Source organism: Brienomyrus brachyistius, chromosome 17 (assembly GCF_023856365.1).
Source record: "Brienomyrus brachyistius isolate T26 chromosome 17, BBRACH_0.4, whole genome shotgun sequence".
Lineage (NCBI taxonomy): Eukaryota > Metazoa > Chordata > Actinopteri > Osteoglossiformes > Mormyridae > Brienomyrus > Brienomyrus brachyistius.
This window is the reverse complement of record NC_064549.1, coordinates 809,580-830,005: the sequence shown is the minus strand read 5'-3', so window position 1 is coordinate 830,005 and position 20,426 is coordinate 809,580. Positions and strand designations below refer to the sequence as shown.

At 48.0% G+C, this 20,426-nt stretch overlaps 3 protein-coding genes across 4 annotated transcripts; 2 read left to right on the top strand and 1 right to left on the bottom strand.

Moving 5' to 3' along the window:
• The first annotated feature begins 554 nt into the window (after positions 1–554).
• Positions 555–8,234, top strand: LOC125711477 (serotransferrin-1-like). Of its 2 annotated transcripts, none has more exons than XM_048980385.1 (17): positions 555–706; positions 925–1,100; positions 1,210–1,312; positions 1,438–1,629; positions 1,899–2,028; positions 2,967–3,022; positions 3,108–3,271; positions 3,364–3,514; positions 4,113–4,270; positions 5,390–5,486; positions 5,605–5,625; positions 5,716–5,880; positions 6,187–6,322; positions 6,921–6,988; positions 7,114–7,301; positions 7,399–7,588; positions 8,067–8,234. In XM_048980385.1, the coding sequence occupies exons 1-17, from the start codon at positions 667–669 to the stop codon at positions 8,108–8,110; spliced, it is 2,079 nt and encodes a 692-aa protein (XP_048836342.1). In that variant the 5' UTR covers positions 555–666; the 3' UTR covers positions 8,111–8,234. The 2 variants fall into 2 exon arrangements, with proteins under 2 accessions (XP_048836342.1, XP_048836341.1); XM_048980384.1 differs by having other exon boundaries at positions 3,361–3,514.
• Positions 8,235–8,240: 6 nt separating this feature from the next.
• On the bottom strand, positions 8,241–10,924 carry srprb (SRP receptor subunit beta). The gene is made up of 7 exons (XM_048980401.1): positions 10,701–10,924; positions 10,427–10,521; positions 10,140–10,217; positions 9,864–9,946; positions 9,639–9,775; positions 9,488–9,542; positions 8,241–9,396 (listed from the first exon to the last, which is right to left on the bottom strand). Exons 1-7 carry the CDS (start codon positions 10,828–10,830, stop codon positions 9,180–9,182), a joined length of 795 nt encoding a protein of 264 aa, XP_048836358.1. The 5' UTR covers positions 10,831–10,924; the 3' UTR covers positions 8,241–9,179.
• Positions 10,925–11,490: 566 nt separating this feature from the next.
• LOC125711476 (26S proteasome non-ATPase regulatory subunit 2-like) lies at positions 11,491–20,426 on the top strand. Its single transcript, XM_048980383.1, has 21 exons — positions 11,491–11,662; positions 12,109–12,165; positions 12,315–12,479; positions 14,571–14,692; positions 15,060–15,284; positions 15,375–15,533; positions 15,813–15,957; positions 16,057–16,117; positions 16,200–16,346; positions 16,438–16,544; positions 16,626–16,753; positions 16,833–16,920; positions 17,028–17,190; positions 17,399–17,500; positions 17,606–17,751; positions 17,995–18,078; positions 18,164–18,332; positions 18,842–18,936; positions 19,127–19,253; positions 19,343–19,461; positions 19,690–20,426. Exons 1-21 carry the CDS (start codon positions 11,561–11,563, stop codon positions 19,870–19,872), a joined length of 2,694 nt encoding a protein of 897 aa, XP_048836340.1. The 5' UTR covers positions 11,491–11,560; the 3' UTR covers positions 19,873–20,426.

Below are 20,426 nucleotides of genomic sequence, written 5' to 3'. Positions count from 1 at the left end.
CTTTGTTACTGGCCTTAATATTTTAGGTCTTTATGTTTACAGAGCAAACCTCATGCCTGCTGGGAAGACATCAGTGGATCCTGAATAGTAGTAGGTCTCCTCTGCTCATCATCTGAATGGGTCCGTTACCCTTTTTTGACCCCAGTTAAGAAAGTGTGAGAAAGTGGTTCAAAGCTATTGAAACTGGCTGTAGTCTCAGGTGACTCCCATCACAAGGAGATCACAATTTGCTAGTAGGACAAGCTCACCTTTGTTTTGTGTCATGCCATCCTGCCAGCCACCCGCCCCGGCACTGCGTGTGAAACCACATCCGTCCCGCATTGTCGTCTCAGCGCGGTGACGCACTGTGGCAACCACCTCCCCAACACGGGGTGCAAGAAACACTACCTGTTTCCGTAACCGGAGTCCAGCTCCGCATTGTATTTCTGAGGCTGAAGTTGTCACAGATCCTGTCCAGTGATGGGTGTGGACACTGGCCAACCTGTGGCATCGGCAGCACATAAAAGATTCGGCTGGGCTGAAGTCCACAGGCAAAAAAAAAGATTATTTATAATTATGGCCGTCCATCCGTCCCCCTCCACACCCCAACCCCCACCATGACGTCAAGAAACCTGCTATAAACTCAACAGTCTGCTGGCTCTGAGCGACTCATTGAAGACATCCACCATGAACCCACTCCACTGCACTTTGCTCCTTGGGATCCTCGGTAAGTAGGACCAGCAGATCCGAGACCAGAACATCTGACCCTGAACACTCAAGAACTTGACGTGTTTGCCAAGTTAGTTATCATTTGTTCATTGATTATTATTAATCTTAGCGTATGGAGGCATGCTGTGCCACTACACTCAAGTGTTTGGAAAGACCATTCAGAGTTTGATATGTGATCATAGGCAGGTAGGTTAATGGACCTTTTTCTTGTCTTAGTTCAGACTATTGTACCTCATGAGAGCGGCGTCTCAAACGGGTACAAAATGGATAAAATCAGATGGTGTGTGACATCTACGCAAGAGCATAAAAAGTGCGAGAACCTGAAATCCATGGTGTCCAAGTTCCTCTGCGTGCTAAGGAACGACACAGCGGCCTGCATCAATGCCATCAAGGTGAAGGTCACCTCCCCCACTACATGTTCTGTTGCTGTCTCCTAAGAGCAGGCGCACAGTACTCTTCCTTCTTTGAAGACCCTGCTTCGATGTCCACTGTCCTCCACAGGTTGGTCAAGCAGACGCCATCACCCTGGATGGAGGAGATATATATAAAGCTGGCCAACCTCCGAGGGGCCTGAAGCCCATCATTGCAGAGGATTATGGGAAAGGTATGGACAGAAAACATGAAATACTGCCATGCGGCGCAGAGCGATTGAACTGATGATGCCGGAGAGAGCACATGCGAGAGATGTGATATCAGTGACTGACATGGCCATTCTCATCCCTGCCGTAGACTCGGACACCTGCTACTACGCAGTTGCCATAGCGAAGAATGGAACCGGTTTTGGATTCACTGAGCTGAAAGGCTTGAATTCCTGCCACACAGGCCTCGCAAATTCTGCAGGGTGGAATATCCCAATTGGAACTTTGGTGGAGATGGGGCAGATCCAGTGGAATGCCTCAGAGAACAGGACAATTGAACAAGGTAATGTACTGTAATGGGGGGGAGGGACGGACGGACAGACAGACAGACAGGCAATCCCACTAATCTTGAAGGAAACTGAAGGTTTACAGTATCACAACACGCATTTATATCAGCAAAAATGCATTTAGACAATAAATAACAATAAATGGACCAGTTCGGAGTAGATAGTGGGAATCGAACACCTAATTTTTGTGTTTGTTTGTGGTAAGGCTCCTGTTTAAGACCATTTATGGCAGAAATGTGCACATGTCCGTCTTTGTGCTCCACAGCTGTGTCTGAGTTCTTCAATGCCAGCTGTGTCCCCGGGGCTGTGGGGTACCCCAGCCTGTGCAAACAGTGCATCGGTAGCTGTTCATACTCCCACACCGAAGGTTACTACGACTACGGCGGTGCCTTCAGGTGCATATTCCCCCACAATGCATACTCCCCCAGCACTGCATATTCCCCTGCAGTGCATATTCCCCCGCAGTGCATACTCCCCCAGCAGTGCATATTCCGCCGCAGTACATACTGCCGCAGCAGTGCATATTCCCCCACAGTGTATACTCCCACAGCAGTGCATACTCCTCCAGCAATGCATACTCCCTCAGCAGTGCATACTCCCCCCAGCAATGCATACTCCCTCAGAAGTGCATATTCCCTCAGCAGTGCATACTCCCTCAGCAGTGCATACTCCCCCAGCACTGCATATTCCCCCGCAGTGCATACTCCCCCAGCAGTGCATATTCCCCCGCAGTACATACTCCACCAGCAGTGCATACTCCCCCAGCAGTGCATACTCCCTCAGCAGTGCATACTCCCCCCAGCAGTGCATACTCCCCCCAGCAATGCATACTCCCTCAGCAGTGCATACTCCCTCAGCAGTGCATACTCCCCCAGCAGTGCATATTCCCCCGCAGTACATACTCCATCAGCAGTGCATATTCCCCCGCAGTACATACTGCCCCAGCAGTGCATATTCCCCCACAGTGCATACTCCCACAGCAGTGCATACTCCCACAGCAGTGCATACTCCCCCAACAATGCATACTGCCTCAGCAGTGCATACTCCTCCAGCAATGCATACTCCCTCAGCAGTGCATACTCCCCCAGCAATGCATACTCCCTCAGCAGTGCATACTCCCTCAGCAGTGCATACTCCCCCAGCAGTGCATACTCCCTCAGCAGTGCATACTCCCTCAGCAGTGCATTTTCCCCCACAGTCGCCGCTCCAACTGAGAGTCTGCTAAGATTAAGCCTCTTGGTCTGCCTTTGCCTTAAGAATAAGTCAGTATCTTCAGGAACAGTATGTCCAGTCACTTAACTGAAGTCTTTTGTCCTGTTCCTCCTGTGTCTAGGTGCCTCAAAGAAAATGCAGGGCAGGTGGCCTTTGTGAAGCATACCACCGTGCCAGGTATGTTTCTCAGGATGCAGCCAGAACAAGCAGTAAACCCAGTGCTGGACTTGGGGTGACTTTGCATCCTCTGGTTTCCTGACAGCGGCGGAGAAATTCGGCTACGAGCTTCTTTGTAAGCATGGCGGTAGGCGGCCCATCAGCTTCTACAAGACCTGCCACCTGGCCAGAATCCCGGCCCACGCTGTCGTCAGCCGCGATGACACATACCTTGCCAAACTCATCTGGAATGCCCTCCAGGAGGCTATGGTACACTGTCCCACATACCACACTCTACACCACAGAAAAGAACTATATGGCTTCATCTCTATCTAACTAAAGTTCTACGCTTTTTCAAGAAGAACTTCTACCTTTTCACATCAGCCCAATACAATGGGACGGACCTGATGTTTAAGGACGACACTGTTCAGTTGGTTCAGACTCCTGCCAGCTCTGATGCTTTCACCTATCTGGGGGCTAATTATATGGCCGTCATCCGGACCCTCAATGGAGGTTAGTAGCTAAATTAGCACACACATGCATCCTTTGTATTTACTGAGCACACAAACACATATTTTACCATTTGTTTATTTTGAAATAGCCATATATGCATTTATTTCATCTCAGCTTGATACCTCTAATTGCCCTGTACTGGGGGGGTCAGCTAAGCGACCACATCACACCAGTACCTATTGCCCTCCATTGGCATAATATGCAGTTTAGGATGAACTACAAGGTTGTCCTGTTTACATGAAAAGCTACAAGACGACTTGATCACTCCTTAGAAGACCTGATTACTCCTTATACCCCAGCTTGGTCTCTGCCGGAAAGACCAGCCTAAAACAGAGAGGTGACCCAGCCTCGCCTGTCCTGGCCCCTAAATCGGAATGGTTTACCCCTAAATGCTAGAATGGCACCTTCACTGCTTGTTTTTAAATCTCGTCTAAAACATACTTTTATTCCTTAGCTTTTAATTCACTTTGCAAGTTATTTGCTTATCAATAGTCACTGTTTTTCAGGGCAGCATGGCGAATCGGTACCTGCCACCTCACTCCTCCAGGGTCAGGGGATCCAATCACACGTCTTCTCATTTGCATTACTCCTCCCACAGAGACAAAACAGCACGGCGCGTTAAGGTGGTGTGCAGTTGGGAATGCTGAGGCGGTGAAGTGCAGTCAGTGGATGAACCAGAGTATGAACATACTGAATGAAGAAGGGATCAGATGCGTCAAAGCCAGCACTACAAATGACTGCATAAGGAAGATTCTGGTATGTATGACTCTGGGGCCAATAGTAGTAGTACTTCATTGATCCCCATGGAAATTCCTAAAGGAGCACACTCAAAAAATACCATCACTGTACATAAACAAAAGACACAGTGCTATAATAGTAGATTGCAATGTGCAAAATAAAGTGTGCAAATATAGATATACAATACTGTCCTAGAGGGCTGGCGACTGAGTGGCAGAGAGGGAATCGGGGGGGGGCACTTATCGCAGGTTTTTATGGCCGCTGGGAAAAATGACCATAGATGTGTGAGTCTGTCGCTGAATGTGGTTTTCTGCTTGACTAGGGTGTGATGCAGGGGGTGTGAGGCATTGTCCAGTATGGAGCAGATCATCTTGAGTGATCTCTTTTGGACAATTGTTTCATAGGAATCCAGGTGGACTCCCAGAACAGAGGCAGCCTTCTCAATGAGTTTATTGAGTTCGTTTGAGTCCTTTCTTGTAGCGTTGCTGCCCCAGCACATCACAGCGTAGAAGACTGACTGGTAGAACTGCTGTAACAGAGACCCGCAGACTCCAAAGGACCAGAGTCTACTCAGGAAGTAGAGGCGGCCCAGTTCCTCTTTGAGCAGGGCCTCTGTGTTCACAGTCCACCCCAGCCTGCTATCCAGGGACACTCCTAGGTACCTGCATGCCCACCACTTCCACCTCCCCTCCATCAATAGTGACCGAGCACAAGGGTCATTTTGACCTCCTGAAATCAACCACCATCTCTTTGGTCTTCCCAATGTTGAGCTGCAGCTGGTTTTTATTGCACCACTCAGCAAAGTCCATCACCAGCTTCCTGTATCCCCCCTCCTGACCTTCCCTAATACAACCAACTATGACCATGACATCAGAAAAATTCTGCATGTGGCAGGTCGTAGTGTTGTACTTAAAGTCAGCCGTTTAGAGGGTGAACAGGAAGGGAGACGAGATCGTCCCCCTGGGTGCCCATCTGCTGCTCACAGCCCTGTCAGAGACACAGCCATGCCCGTCAAGTAATCCACAATCCAGGAGACAATGGGGACAGTAGGGACAGGTGAAGGGTGGAATGTGTGAAAGCTCATGGTCTGGGATTATAAGGGCATCTTGACATTGATACTTCCTGCTCTCCAACCAGCAAAACGAGGCTGACGCCATCACCTTAGATGGAGGAGATGTGTACACAGCGGGGAAGTGTGGCCTCACGGCAGCCATGGTGGAGGGCTATGACACAGGTACCACTCTCATCCCACAGCATGACACTGGTGTTAGTGGCATTGCAGATGCTAATCATGTGACCAGTTCCCCAGCAGTCACACAGTCACACCCTTCCCTCTCTCTTGCTCTTCACAGATAGCTGTACCTCAGCAGGAGGTAAGTGCAGGGCGGTTGAGTGTGTCTATGTGGATTTGGGCCATGTGAGCAGTGTGTCCTGAGTCCTCCCCCCCACACACACACACACAGCGGAAGCTTCCTCCTATTATGTGGTGGCTGTGGTCCGGAAGGGGTCCGGCATCACCTGGGGGACACTGAAGGGCAAGAAGTCGTGCCACACGGCCATGGGGCGCACAGCTGGCTGGAACGTGCCCATGGGGCTGATTTACAGGCAGACGGGGGACTGCAACTTCAGTGAGTCCATAGTCCTAACCCTCTAGACCGCCTCTTCAAAGCCATGCTCTGATGACATGTTTTATCAGTGACGGCAGGTAGATTTGTGCTCGTGGGAGTTTTACTTACACAAAAATGTTACCAGGTCAGAAGGAAAAATGATTGGTTCAGAGAAATAACCAATTAGATTGTAGAGGAGGCGGGACCAAGACATCTGATTGAACAGTTTTTGCGTAAGTAAAATTCCTATGAGCTAGATTTGTGGGCTCGGCTCGCCCCCCCCTTACTGTACCTCTCTGCTCCCTTCCTCCGCCATTGATGGAACAGAACGATTCTTCAACAAAAGCTGTGTGCCGGGAGCCAAGCTGGGCTCCTCCTTCTGTGCCCTGTGTGTGGGGGGGGCAAACCACGCCTGCAAGCCCAATTCAGAAGAGCCATACTTCGGATATGCTGGGGCCTTCAGGTGGGCGTGACCAAGGGCGGAGTCAAGTGAAGGAAGAACTAGTGCTAAAGAATTTCAGTGGAATTCCAGTGAAAGTACCCAGCATTGGAGTGGGAGAGGGATTATCAGAGGATGAGGAAGCTTCACCAAACCCCTTTGCTGTAGCTACAATAGGACCTGTCTATGAAAGATATCGAAACTGCCTTTAAGATTTACATTTTTATTTGTTTAACAAATGCTTTTATCCAAAGCTGTGTATATTTGTGAGGGAAAGCAATCTCAGCTAGTCTTCATGCTGTTGAAGGCCTTACTCAGCGACCCAATGGTGACATGACTCTACGTACCACAGGAATTGAACCTGTCGCCTTCCGGTCACGGGTACAGTACCCTAACCCATTGAGCCACAGAGTTTACTGAACATGAAATTCTCATCAGGTAGTAAATTTTTCAACAGCTCAGTTTTTCAAAAGAACAAGCTACAAATCGCTGCTCTTTTACAGACCCTGAAAGGGACGGTCGACCCAAACAGGGACTCATTCCCTGGACACTCAGATTAAAAGTCTGATGTGATAAATCGCCCTTGACTGCCGAGTTAACTCTCCATCTTACCTGCCTACAGGTGTCTTGCAAACGGATCTGGTGATGTTGCCTTTGTCAGACACACAACAGTGAATGAGAATACTGATGGTGAGTTGTCTGCACTGCAATGTTGGTAGGAGAGAACTAGTGCAAAGTGATTTTTGGGGTACTGTACTAAGACTATGCTAACACTAAGAAAGCAGCTCATTCATTAGTGTTTTGCTGTCAATCAGGTAAAGGTCCTGAATGGGCAACAAAACTAAAATCGACAGACTTTGAGCTGCTCTGTCCAAACGGCTCCAGCCTCACTGCCCCCGTCACCGATTACCTCACCTGCCACCTGGCCAAAGTGGCTGCCCATGCTGTAGTGACTCGTCCTGAGAGCAGAGCTCATGCAATCAAGATCCTGAATAAGCTGCAGGTGAGGGTCAAATCTATAACATGACACATGTAGAGATCGTTTGGTGGAGACTTTGTCACCCTCCATTTGTATTCCCCCCACCTCCCTCGCATCACAGGCCAGGTTCGGACCAGCGGGTGGGGACACCTTCAAGATGTTCTCATCCACAGGGGGCGTGGATCTCCTCTTCAAAGATTCCACTGAGTGCCTAGTGGAGGTGCCTCCCAACCAAAGCATTTTGGAGTTCTTGGGAGCAAAATATGTTGACATGGTGACATCACTCAGGAAGTGCGAGGAGAGCCGCTCCGGTGAGACAGCACCCGACACCCAAAGTATGAAGCTGTGTTACCCGGGGCCAAGCCGCAAGACAGTGGCGGAGAGTTATAAAAACGCATCATCCTCACAAACTCACTATTATCATACCAGTTTTCTCTCATTTTTAAATTAGCTCAAAGACGGATTCAAATTATACACTTTCATTGTCTACACTGTTGATTTTGCCTCAGGGGTAGTTCATCAGTTTTATTATATTACACAAACAAAATAAACAGAATATAATCAAATCCAGGGCAAAACCAACAACAAACCAGGACAAAAAAAATAGATGCAACCATGATATAATTTTAATATCCCTACATATACCAACATCTGTTTGAGGTGATGCCAATTGCACTACACAAAAACTCTATTTCATTGTACCTTTTTTTTGATTTATTATAAACGCCAAGTTTATGAGACTTAAGTCCCAAGATGAAACATCTTTACTGATCCTCTCTTCCTCCCCAGATCTGGAACGAGCCTGTAGTTTCCACAGCTGTCAGAATGCATAGAGTGCAGCCGGGCAGCCTCTGCTTATCGGCTGGCTCTGAGGACAGCAGCTGGACCATAACATCTGCCTTTATTTCCTGCTAGCAACTATATTTATCTTTAGAAATAAATGCATTCTTTCTGGTAGAGCAGTTGTTTCGTTTTGGTTTTTATTACATCGTAACATACAGACTGCATTTGACACGCACGGGCTGTGACTGGTGACCATGTGGCACAGACACACAAACTCCTGGAAACACAGCCTCTTGCTTGACTACCTGCTGTGGGCACAGAACAGACAGTCAGTAGTTCTGTAAAGCGAAGACAGGGAGAGGAACCCGGCCATTTCAGCCACAACACAGACCCTAAGACATTCTCCTCTCCCTGTACCACCCCAGCCAAAATAGCAGAGAGGGCATTGAACCTGACTCTCCCGCGCTCTACATTTTGATAAGTGTTTCCATCATGAGATAAAATTTATTTCCAAAACACAACGTAACATTTAAGGTGTGTAAAGTAGCTAAGAATAAACAGAAAATACTCCTCTTAAGTTAGAGAAGAGGGGGGGAAACTACGTTTGTAGAGAGTAAGGAGCATAAACATAAATGTCCAGATTTTCCCGTTTATTTCTCACAGATGAAAGCAAGTAGAAGTATAGATTCATCAAAGGTGTTGAAGAGGAATCACTTGGAATTCATCTGTAGGGCTGATGCTGGCTGATGAAACAGCAGCTTGCTTCAATTTCTTCAACATGGTACCAATGTAAACTGAAAACAGCTCAGGAAAGCTGCCGGGACACGACTTAAAAGGTAAAAGGCAGCAGGTGGCATTTTCACGCATTCAAATATTTATGTTTTCAGTCTAGGTTCCCATTTTACCCAGACTCTCTAACCCTTCCTGCATGAGACAGTGACCAAAATAAATAAGAATACTACATTCAAGCTGCTTTGCGTAAAATGATCTTACATAGTCTAAACGGAGAGGGAAATGTCATAAAAAAGTAACTTAGCACACAGACCGTGTCTTTATGATGCAGTCACAGCCCCCCCCTGCCCTCCACTCACTCACTCACACTCTCTCTCTCCACCTGCATCACGCCACCCTAGTCAGGCACATCTCCAGGGCCTCGATATCAGCCTCAGTCTCCTCTGCCTCGCTGCCCAGGGCACTGCACTCCACAAACTCCACATGCATGGGCAGCTGGGAGAACTCAAAGTCCTTGGCCTTCTTGCCCAGAGGCACGCTGGTGCCCCCAGAGGACTCATCCTGGGAGCTCAGGGCCGCTGATCGCGTCACTCGCAGGGTGTTCCTGAGGCAGACAGCGGGCACAAACACCACGACACAATGGAGACCTGCTTCAAACGTACGCATCAGACAGGCATGATTACCGAGGTACTCACAGCTCCTTCTCCAGCTGCTGGCGAATCAGCTTTGATGACTTAGCCATTGTAATGTCTAAAGTGGGCAGAGGAAGTGTAGTTATCTTCATCATCATCATCATCATCATCCGTCTGAGCCAGTCCTGGGCCAAGCACATCCACGAGGACCTACCTTGCTTATTGCAAGCTACCAGGAGTGTAGGCGCGTTCTTCACCACCACGGAATCTGTCAGCAGGGAGTACAGGAGCTCTGCTACGTCACGCACCTCCTTCTGGAAGATGGCGCTGTCCACCACGAACACGATGGCCCTTTGAACAGGACGTCCTCGTTCAGACACTCACTTCTCGTAGAAGCCTGGGGCCACCATTTACCAGAGGGGCAAGCTGACAGCCTTACCTGGCCATGGATTTGAACTTCTCTATGAACTGCGGGCGCAGGCTCTCATGCCCAGGTAGATCAATCAAAGTCCAGCTTCTCGCCTGATTTCAAAGGCAAAGCAGGCTCTCCATCGAACAGACTGACTGGCCACCCAAACATATTCCCAGCTACTGAGGATTAATGCAACCAAACGATCCATCTTTTTAATTTCATTAGGGTGCCCTTTGTGAGAACACAGTATATCATATCATAATATTTGACATAGTAATATTACAGGCTGTCTAGACACCTTACCCTGTCGTTTTTTGCTTTGTAAATAGCACTGCTGTCTGTGATGGATGTTTGAGTTCTTTTAAACTTTCCAGACAGCAGCTGTAATACAAAAAAAAAATCATGCAACAATTAATCCATGACGAGCTCGACTCAATAATGATTCTTCTGAAAATGCAACCGATTCCACAAAATGGGATGGTTATATGTTTGCTCTTTAAACATCTAGCCCGCCTTAATACGACCACTGTTTTGCACACTGCAGTAAAATTCAATATAAGATGGAAAATTTCTCGGGAATAAACAGGTACCCGGCTGAACAGAAGTGTCTTCCCGGAGTCGCATAGTCCGATCAGCAGAATCGCATTTCTGGTGGATTTTCTACTCCAGAAGACCTGAAAAAACACTGACATCCGCAGCAGCGTTAGCCCTGGTAACCATATGGGACTCCTGTTCGCTGCCTGCTATTAAGCCTCAGGTCAGGCAAAAAGGATGAATAGCAGTATTATAACTTAAGTTTCCTCACAATACAGTCTGCACGTAACTGAGCTATAGAGATGCACCGAGGCTTTTGCCTAAACTCACCTATCGTGAAAAGAAGAACGATCACCGCGACAACTAATCCGAGAAGGACCGCTGGGTCCTGAGCAGGCAGCTCCTTCAAAAAGGAGTCTAAATAAGAAAATTCTGACCGAACAGCAGCTTTCTCCTCCATATTGACAGCAGCTTCCGCTCAAAACGGCGGAGCGCATTCACACCAAAAACGGGTGAAAGGGACACGTGTGCCTCCCAGTGGACATGCGCAGTTACTCCTCAAAACAGACACGCACGTTTCCGCTCCAAATGTACATGCGCAAATTGATTTTTAGCACGTGGTCGCAGTGGGGAAGGGCGATGATAGTGAAATCTGGCAGCCCAAGTGTCAAGGCAGTGTGGTTGTATATGCTTTGACCCACAATGTTCAATGCTGGTGTGAAAATGCCTTTCAGTAAATTTTACTGGATTTACTGAATATTTACGAGATTTGGGAATTTGTCAGTCTAGTCTTTGTTTCAAGTACACAAAGCGAAATACCATCTCATTTTTATGGACACTTTATTTGTGGATCAAATGTATGATATAGTACAGTGCATAAGCACATAAAGTTAGACCAGTGTAGTACATCGAAATATGTCATTTCTAATAAATATACAGATGTCTGCTATAAATTGATACATAGCTGTTACACAGCAAAACTCTCTTACATCTGTTCTGGAAGTACCCTTTTCTTATTGTCAGAACAATCACATGAGTCAAAAACTGAAAAAAATACTCTGAATACGTGTACAATATCGGGCGTTTTCGTTTTTGCAGCCTCTAAAAGTCTTTTGGCCTCGGCGAGTCACCGTAGACAGAGTTGGCGCCGATAATCTGCGTCACTGAGATTCTGCTGGACAGCCGCAAACATGGAAGAAGCGAAAAAAGACAAAGATAAACAACCCGAAAAAATGGAGGAAACTGGACAGCTCGTCGGGAAAGATAAGGAAAAGAAAGAGGAGCAGGAGTTGGTAAGCAAAGGCGATTTGTCCGTACATGTTCAGAAAATCAATGAAAGTCTTGCGCGTTACCCTGAGTCACTGTCATCTGCGAAGTCGGATTAACAGGCCAAGCCGTCCATTTCTGATCACTAAAACTGTTATTTGTGATTCTCGAGCTGTTAAAAATTCTGCTGTGCCCACAATGTAAACCTAAATAAAATTTATGGGAATACGTGGTTTTATGGCTGCTGATAAGGTTAGCGAAACCTTGGTGCTCAGTACAGTAGAATGGAAGATGGTGATTGACCGTGTAGACTCTGGGTGACACCAATGAAGTGTCATTAGTATGTAGCAACTTAGAGGAAAACTGCCGTTTGTACTGTAAATATAACTCCCAAAACGAGAATTCCTACGAATTTCTTTCGGAAAAGAAATTCATTTAGTAACATCTACCAATAACGCTTTTCCCCTATCAGTCTGAAGAAGACAAACAGCTTCACGAGGAGTTGGAGCTGATGGTGGAGAGACTTAGTGTAAGTACCTATGTGGAAATTTAGCGGTTGGGGGGAAAAAAAGTGAAAATCCTGCTTGAGACATCTCGACAAATCTGTCAAATGGGACTGGTGCTGTTTGATCACTCATGACCCTGCCTTCTGTAACCCTTTACTGTTTTTGGGTTTAGGAGGAGGACACCTCCCTGCACCAGTCAGCCCTGGAGGAGCTGCGCAGACACATCCGCTCCTCCACTACCTCCATGACATCAGTCCCCAAGCCACTGAAGTTCCTGCGACCACACTACGGCAAGTTGAAGGACATCTACCAGGGCATGCCAGATGGGGACAACAAGGTCAGGAGTCACCAGAAGTCCTTACTGTCATGGTACCAGTCAGCATGAGTTTTTGCTGTGAAGGTCAGGAGTCATCGCGAGTCCTTACCGTCGCAGTCAGGAGTCAGTGCAAGTCCTTACTGCAGCCATCAAGAGTACCCGCGAGTCCTTACTGTAGTGGTCAGGAGTCACCGTGAGTCCGTACTTTCGTGGTCAGGAGTCACCGTGAGTCCTTACTTTCGTGGTCAGGAGTCACCGTGAGTCCTTACTTTCGTGGTCAGGAGTCACCGTGAGTCCTTACTTTCGTGGTCAGGAGTCACCGCGAGTCCGTATTTTCGTGGTCAGGAGTCACCGCGAGTCCTTACTTTTGTGGTCAGGAGTCACCGCGAGTCCTTACTTTTGTGGTCAGGAGTCACCGCGAGTCCTTACTTTTGTGGTCAGGAGTCACCGCGAGTCCGTACTTTCGTGGTCAGGAGTCACCGCGAGTCCGTACTTTCGTGGTCAGGAGTCACCGCGAGTCCGTACTTTCGTGGTCAGGAGTCACCGCGAGTCCGTACTTTCGTGGTCAGGAGTCACCGCGAGTCCTTACTTTCGTGGTCAGGAGTCACCGTGAGTCCGTACTGTCACGGTCAGGAATCAGACAGGGTCCGTACTGTCACAGTCAGGAGCAGTGTTAATTTTGTTGGCGAAAAATTTTCTTCATAGTTAGGATCAATGGCCTTTATTTTCAGACTAAAACGATACAATAACTAAATAAAAGTGATTTCGTGAGGCCTAAGACTATGACGAAGTACAATGACAATTTCGTCAACTAATAAAAATGAGACGAAAATGTTTGCCAGAGATGAGATACAATCAGACCTAATGTAATAAAGGGGTATTCAATGTGAAAATTGTGCATGTTCAAAGTGCTTAAGTTAAGCTGTGATAACCTAATACAGTCGTGTTTATGTCGTATATTTTAGTGTTCATGGATTTAAGTATTGGTTTCGATAATCCCACACTGGTAATAATTAAAGTTTCGTTTTAATATAAATACATACAAACTTATCACTTCGATCGCTATTAGAGTAGGATATGGGCGGTCTTATTATTTCGAAAAGATATAAAATGTGACATTTTTCTCATATTAGCTTTATATTTGTCGGAGTAACAACGTTTCAGGCGAAAACAGCACATTTTACTTTTCATTTCAAATAAAACAAGGGGTTGCCAACTTCAGCCAGCTGGCTGGAGTGAGATTTTCAATTCAAGATGTCTGCACATGTATGTAACAGTTCTTACCTTGTAAATAGTCTGCTTTTGTATTTAACTGTGTAAATACACTTATGATGTAGCTAATTTTAAGTTTACAATGGAACAATATAGATTTGCCGTAAGATTTCCTGCGTGAGTCTGAAAGCGTGAGTGTCATGCCAGATGCTTGAGATTTGGCAACCCTGAAAACGCACATTTTTCATTTGATCAGAGTTGATTTATATAACAACATTACTTTATACCGTTGTCAAAAAGCGGAGACTTCAACGAACATGAAATTACCAATAAACTACGTCTAGAAATAATTTTTTTTTATTTTAATATTCAGTGAGAGCAGGCCTGGTGGCATTATAGCTGATGCTCTTTTTCCTTGAGGGGATTTTATTTTTGCATTAATAGCACTACTGATTTTACAGCACCCAGTTTCCGGATAAATAAACACATGTTTGTGTTTCAAATAAGAGTGAAATCTGTGTCTGTGTGTCCTGCACAGTCAGACCTTAACACCATTCCTTAGCATGGGTTACATTTCATCTTGGTGAACATGATGACTTTCGGAAATCAAAGGGAAACGTTAAACATTACACTTTGCACTTTTCATTTTAGTCGACTAAATCAACCATAGTTTTAGTCGACTGTAATCATATAGTTAGTCGAGTAAAACTAAAATAATTTAGATTACTAAATTATGACTGAAACTAAATTACATTGTAGTCAAAAGACTATGACTAAAACTAAATGGAAAATTCGCTGCCAGAATGAACACTGGTCAGGAGTCACCCGAACCCTTACTGGTGTGGTCATGAGGTCGCTCAAGTCCTTACTGCTGTTGTCACTTTCCCCATTTTGTGCCAGCGGTTCTGCGCAGACGTAGTGTCTGTTCTCGCCATGACGATGAGCGGCGACCGTGAGTGTCTGAGATATCGCCTGCTGGGCTCACAGGAAAAGCTGGACTCCTGGGGACATGAATATGTGAGGTAGGCAGGTGGAGACCCTACTGACATGGGCCTGGACCCCCATACTTAACAGGGTCCCTGCCGGAGCTTTCGGCCATATTAAGTCTGATCACTAATTAAGTTTCAAAGCTGAATATAGAATCGGGCATTAATGATAACAAATAAATTAAATCTGTTCATTATGTCATTAAAACTGCCCTACTGATAACTGGCTAAGTGCCTCAATATTGGAAAAAAATATATATCTAGTTTTGCCAGTAACGGGGCACGGCTTTTACAAATGAATCTGGAATAAAGTTGAAGGTTGCAGTTTAGTTAACAGCTCTGTTAATTAGCATTGCAGGTGGCCTTTGTTGGCCCTTTAACATCTGGCTGTGTTGCGTTTCAGACATTTAGCAGGAGAAGTAGCCAAGGAGTGGCAGGAAGTGGAGGAGAGCGACACAGCCCAGCAGGAGGTGCTGATGAAGCTGGTTAAGGAGATTGTGCCCTATAACATGGCCCACAATGCCGAGCACGAGGCTTGTGACCTCCTGATGGAGATCGAGCGGCTAGACATGCTGGAGCAGTACATTGACGAAAACGCATACGCCAAGGTCTGCCTCTACCTGACCAGGTGAGAGTCTCCGGCTGCAGTCTAGAAAAGCCCAGCACGTCCCTGTACTATGGGTGTCTCTGTGACGCCATCTTTGGTCTATCTCCACAGCTGCGTGAGCTACGTCCCTGAGCCAGAGAACTCGGCTCTGCTCAAGTGTGCCCTCAACATCTTCCGCAAATTTGGCCGCTACCCAGAGGCTCTGCGCCTGGCCCTGATGCTCAATGACGTCGAGCTGGTGGAGGATATCTTTGTTTCTTGCAAGGACATGTGAGGAACTCTGCTGCACCCTCTTCACCAGGGGTGGGCAGTCTTATCCCGAAAGGGCTGACGTGCATGCCGTAACTCCATAATTAGATTACTCAATAGAGGACTGATTGGCTGAAGAGTCCTCACACCTGGGTTTGAACAGCTGACCTAAAGGTCATCCCAAAAATTTGCATATGCACCAGCCAATTGCGGATGAGATCGGCCACCCCTGCTCTTACACACATACGCCATTGATTGCTGCACTGCCCGCAGGGGGTAACCATACTCCTGCTCCCGTAGTGTCGTCCAGAAGGAGATGTCTTTCATGCTGGGCAGACATGGTATGTTCCTGGAGCTGAACGAAGACGTGGAGGACTACGAGGATCTGACTGAGATAATGTCCAACGTCCAGCTGAACAGCAATTTCCTAGCTTTAGCCAGAGAGGTGTGCTGGGATTCAGTAGAATCCATATCATCACAGATTCGTAGTGACTTGTTCCGCATTTTCCAGACATTTTCATCTTTTTCTTTCCTGTCATTGTAGTTGGATATCATGGAACCCAAAGTTCCTGATGATATCTACAAAACGCATTTGGAGAACAATAGTAAGTGTTCCTAAAGAGCCTTCCGTCTCCAACTTGTAAGACTCTGCTTTTGCCAGTGCCCTGAGCCACTCTCTCTTGTCAGGGTTTGGGAGCAGCGGCTCCCAGGTGGACTCTGCCCGGATGAATCTGGCCTCCTCCTTCGTCAACGGCTTTGTGAACGCAGCCTTCGGGCAGGACAAGCTTCTCACGGATGACGGGAACAAGTGGCTCTACAAGAACAAAGACCATGGTGCGCTGCCTGTGTATTTGTATGTTGGATCTTTGCCCGAGAGCTACCTGACTCTCCTGGGTTCTGAAGCCCTTACATGTCGTGTGTTCAGGTATGCTGAGTGCCGCTGCCTCCCTGGGTATGATTCTCCTGTGGGATGTGGACGGTGGTCTGACGCAGATCGATAAGTACCTATACTCGTCGGAGGACTACATTAAGGTACGGCTACGTAGCATGAAAGTGCTGCGGTCTGCTCCTGCATCTGTCTGCATCTTAAAGTCTACCTTGTGTTTCCTGCAGTCGGGCGCCCTGTTGGCCTGTGGCATCGTGAACTCGGGCGTCAGGAATGAGTGCGACCCTGCCCTTGCCCTCCTGTCCGACTACGTCCTGCACAACAGCAATGTCATGCGGATCGGGGCCATCTTCGGGTAAGGTGGTCGGGCGAGGGGGGTGCCGGGCAGCCTCGACGGGTTTGAGCTCCATGTGAGATGCGTTCTTCACCCGCAGGCTCGGCCTGGCCTATGCTGGCTCCAACCGCGAGGATGTGCTGTCCCTGCTGGTGCCTGTTATGGGGGACTCGAAGTCCAGTATGGAGGTGGGTGCTGTCAGCTGGCAAGGAAAGGGGTGCTGATTCGGCTGGAATCGCTGTTATGTGTGTAGAACGATGGAATCGTAGTTCAGTTCGCTTCTGTTTGTTGGCAGGTGGTGGGCGTGACGGCACTGGCGTGTGGCATGATCGCTGTGGGGTCTTGCAATGGAGACGTGACGTCTACCATTGTGCAGACTATCATGGAGAAGTCAGAGCAGGAGCTGAAGGACACCTATGCCCGATGGCTGCCCCTAGGGCTCGGACTCAACCATCTGGGTAAGGGCATGTGGTGAAGTGTAGCCCTGTGGACTGGACTGTACCACCTGGGCCAGGGTGAAACTGTGTCATGAACTTCCTTATATTGCTTGGAGAATTTCCATTTCCTGTTTCAGTGTGAACATTTATCAGGTCAGGTTAAAGAATCCTTCTTCCTGTGGCAGTTGTAACTCAGTGTGGTATCACTTCTCATTGCCTCCACATCCAGGTAAAGGTGAGGCCATAGAAACCACCCTAGCTGCCCTGCAGGTGGTCCCGGAGCCCTTCCGCAGCTTCGCTAACACACTGGTGGACATCTGCGCATATGCCGGTGAGTGTTACCGTGGTAACGTGTGTCACCAAGTCCCCGTAACCGGCTGATGAATGGCGCTCTTATTTCCGCCGATGTCCCTTTGTCTCCGCGCTGCACATCCAGGCTCAGGCAATGTGCTGAAGGTACAGCAGCTTCTCCATATCTGCAGCGAGCACTATGACACCAAAGACAAAGAGGAGGACAAGGACAAGAAGGACAAGAAAGACAAGGAGAAGAAGGAGAGCACAGCGGACATGGGCTCCCACCAGGTAAGACATTCCATGGGAAGTTAAGCTGGGGAATTTTGGAATTATTGAACTTGGTGAAGCTGCAATACTATGTGAATAATACAACATAGAATAGGTGTTTTAATGCAGATTTTTGGAGTGTGTTTAAGCACACTCACGAGTACCCGGTCACACATTGATATCACCATTAGTTGGAATGTTCCCAGAATTTTGCACGCCTAATTGCCACCATAAATAACCCTGGCGATGTGGTCTTCCGGGCAGGGTGTCGCTGTGCTGGGCATCGCTCTCATCGCCATGGGGGAGGAGATCGGCTCAGAAATGGCCCTACGCACATTTGGACACCTGGTCAGCACTCTTATCCGTAACACGTGTTCCATGTTTCTAAGGGTGATGTGTTTGTGGCTTACTCTGCCGCCTGGCTTTTTCCCAGCTGCGCTACGGAGAGCCCGCCCTCCGCCGGGCCGTCCCATTGGCTCTCGCCCTCATCTCGGTCTCAAACCCACGCCTCAACATCCTGGACACGCTCAGCAAGTTTTCTCACGACGCCGACCCTGAGGTCTCCTACAACTCCATCTTCGCGATGGGGGTAGTGGGCAGCGGTCAGTGTCCTCGACAAAGTGTGAAATGGTGTTAGATTGTGGTTCATGTGCTGCACGTTCACTAATGTAGTTTGAGTCATCCATCCATCCATCCATTTTCCAAACCGCTTATCCTACTGGGTCGCGGGGGGTCCGGAGCCTATCCCGGAGGCAATGGGCACGAGGCAGGGAACAACCCAGGATGGGGGGCCAGCCACACTCACACACCATTCACGCACACATGCACACCTACGGGCAGTTTAGCAACTCCAATCAGCCTCAGCATGTCTTTGGACTGTGGGGGGAAACCGGAGTACCTGGAGGAAACCCCACGACAACATGGGGAGAACATGCAAACTCCACACACATGTGACCCAGGCGGAGACTCAAACCTGGGTAACAGAGGTGTGAGGCAGCAGTGCTAACCACTGCACCACCATGCCACCAAGTCCATCAAAGTCTCAAACTAAATTCTCCTGTTGTAGTCTGATGCCTGATATTCTCGTTTGTATTGGCATGTTCTCTGGCAGGCACTAACAATGCCCGCCTTGCGGCCATGCTCAGACAGTTGGCACAGTACCACGCCAAGGATCCTAACAACCTCTTCATGGTCCGGCTGGCACAGGTAGGAGTCTCTGGCCTCCTTCATGATGGGACTCACTAGTGATGCACAAAGCATGTCTCAAAGTAAACCAGGAGCGCCATCTAGTGGAATCTAAAAATACAGCAAATGGTTCATGAGAGCTTCATTTGGCCATCACTAGGGCTCACTTCTGGATGTCTGAACTGAAATTGTTTGTACATGTTACCGGCAGGGTCTGACTCACCTGGGGAAGGGAACCCTCACCTTGTGCCCCTACCACAGCGATCGGCAGCTTATGAGCCAGGTGGCAGTGGCGGGCCTGCTCACCGTCCTCGTCTCCTTCTTGGACGTCAAAAACAGTTGGTGTCTCTCCATAAGCCATCTGCAGTTATCTATGATGTCTGTGGATTCATTCATGTAATCCCCACTCTACCTGTCTGCATTGCAGTAATTCTGGGGAAATCCCACTACGTGCTGTATAGCCTGGTGGCAGCCATGCAGCCACGCATGCTGGTCACCTTCGATGAGGAGCTGCGACCGCTTCCGGTGTCAGTCAGGGTGGGACAGGTGAGGACACTCTGATGAGGCTATCAGGGTTAAGTCATACTGCTGAGCATGGGGCTACCTGAAGTTATCCATCCACCCATCTTGCAAACGCTTATCCCGGTAAAGAGAGTATGTGTGAGGGGGGGGATTAGGCACCAGGCTGGGATATGTGTGGCGGCCATCTGCTGTACTGTTGTACGCTGAGCTGTGAATTTGTGCCTGGGTTTAATAAGCTGTATGTGTCCCTAGGCGGTGGACGTGGTGGGCCAGGCCGGGAAGCCCAAGGCCATCACAGGCTTCCAGACCCACACCACGCCAGTCCTGCTGGCCCACGGTGAGAGAGCTGAGCTGGCCACCGAGGAGTATCTGCCTGTCACGCCCATTCTGGAGGGCTTTGTCATCCTACGCAAAAATCCCAACTATGACGCGTAGGGTGTCTTTCTACCTCTGATCCCCATGACTGCGGCTTTTTAAAGTCATTCCCATGGAGTTTATCCCTCTCAGTTTATAGTCCCTGATCCAGATGAACATATAGAGAAGGTTTTTGGAGACAAAGTTTTACTCATCAGCTGGGAGATTCATTTAGGGAGAGCTAAGCCAAACCCCATCTCAGCCACACCATGAATCACCATTCAGGAGGGGATACCATCATGCTGCAACAAGAAGGGGGCTGTTGTGACGGGGAGGGCTGCTGGAGTCCAGTACTAATCCTGCATTGAATGATCAGATATTAAACAGCACGCTGTCAAACATGGTGAACCTACGCTGCTCCAGATTCTCTACATGAAGATGTCACAACATCAACATCAGATTTATAAATACCCCCAACTGCATAAGCAGACAGGTTTGGCAATAAACAAAGACGTGTAGAGAATCATTGCTTTGTTAATGGAAAGTATCCTTTTTTCTGTTTAAAACAACTGTCTACAGTACTTTTTTTTTAAGATTTGGTATAATATAGCATAAATAAAATTACCTTATTCGTG

Bases quoted from the DNA above. Each gene is read 5' to 3' on its own strand.
- LOC125711477 (XM_048980384.1), top strand. From the start codon at position 667: ATGAACCCACTCCACTGCACTTTGCTCCTTGGGATCCTCG. The intron at 1,101-1,209 runs GTGAAGGTCACC...TGTCCTCCACAG, and splicing joins CCTGCATCAATGCCATCAAG to GTTGGTCAAGCAGACGCCAT. The intron at 5,487-5,604 runs GTACCACTCTCA...TGCTCTTCACAG, and splicing joins GGTGGAGGGCTATGACACAG to ATAGCTGTACCTCAGCAGGA.
- LOC125711476 (XM_048980383.1), top strand. From the start codon at position 11,561: ATGGAAGAAGCGAAAAAAGACAAAGATAAACAACCCGAAAAAATGGAG. The intron at 12,166-12,314 runs GTAAGTACCTAT...TTTTGGGTTTAG, and splicing joins TGATGGTGGAGAGACTTAGT to GAGGAGGACACCTCCCTGCA. The intron at 16,347-16,437 runs GTGCGCTGCCTG...TCGTGTGTTCAG, and splicing joins CTACAAGAACAAAGACCATG to GTATGCTGAGTGCCGCTGCC.
- srprb (XM_048980401.1), bottom strand. From the start codon at position 10,830: ATGGAGGAGAAAGCTGCTGTTCGGTCAGAATTTTCTTATTTAGACTCC. The intron at 10,218-10,426 runs GTACCTGTTTAT...TTTGTATTACAG, and splicing joins AGACACTTCTGTTCAGCCGG to CTGCTGTCTGGAAAGTTTAA. The intron at 9,543-9,638 runs GTAGGTCCTCGT...TGCCCACTTTAG, and splicing joins GGTAGCTTGCAATAAGCAAG to ACATTACAATGGCTAAGTCA.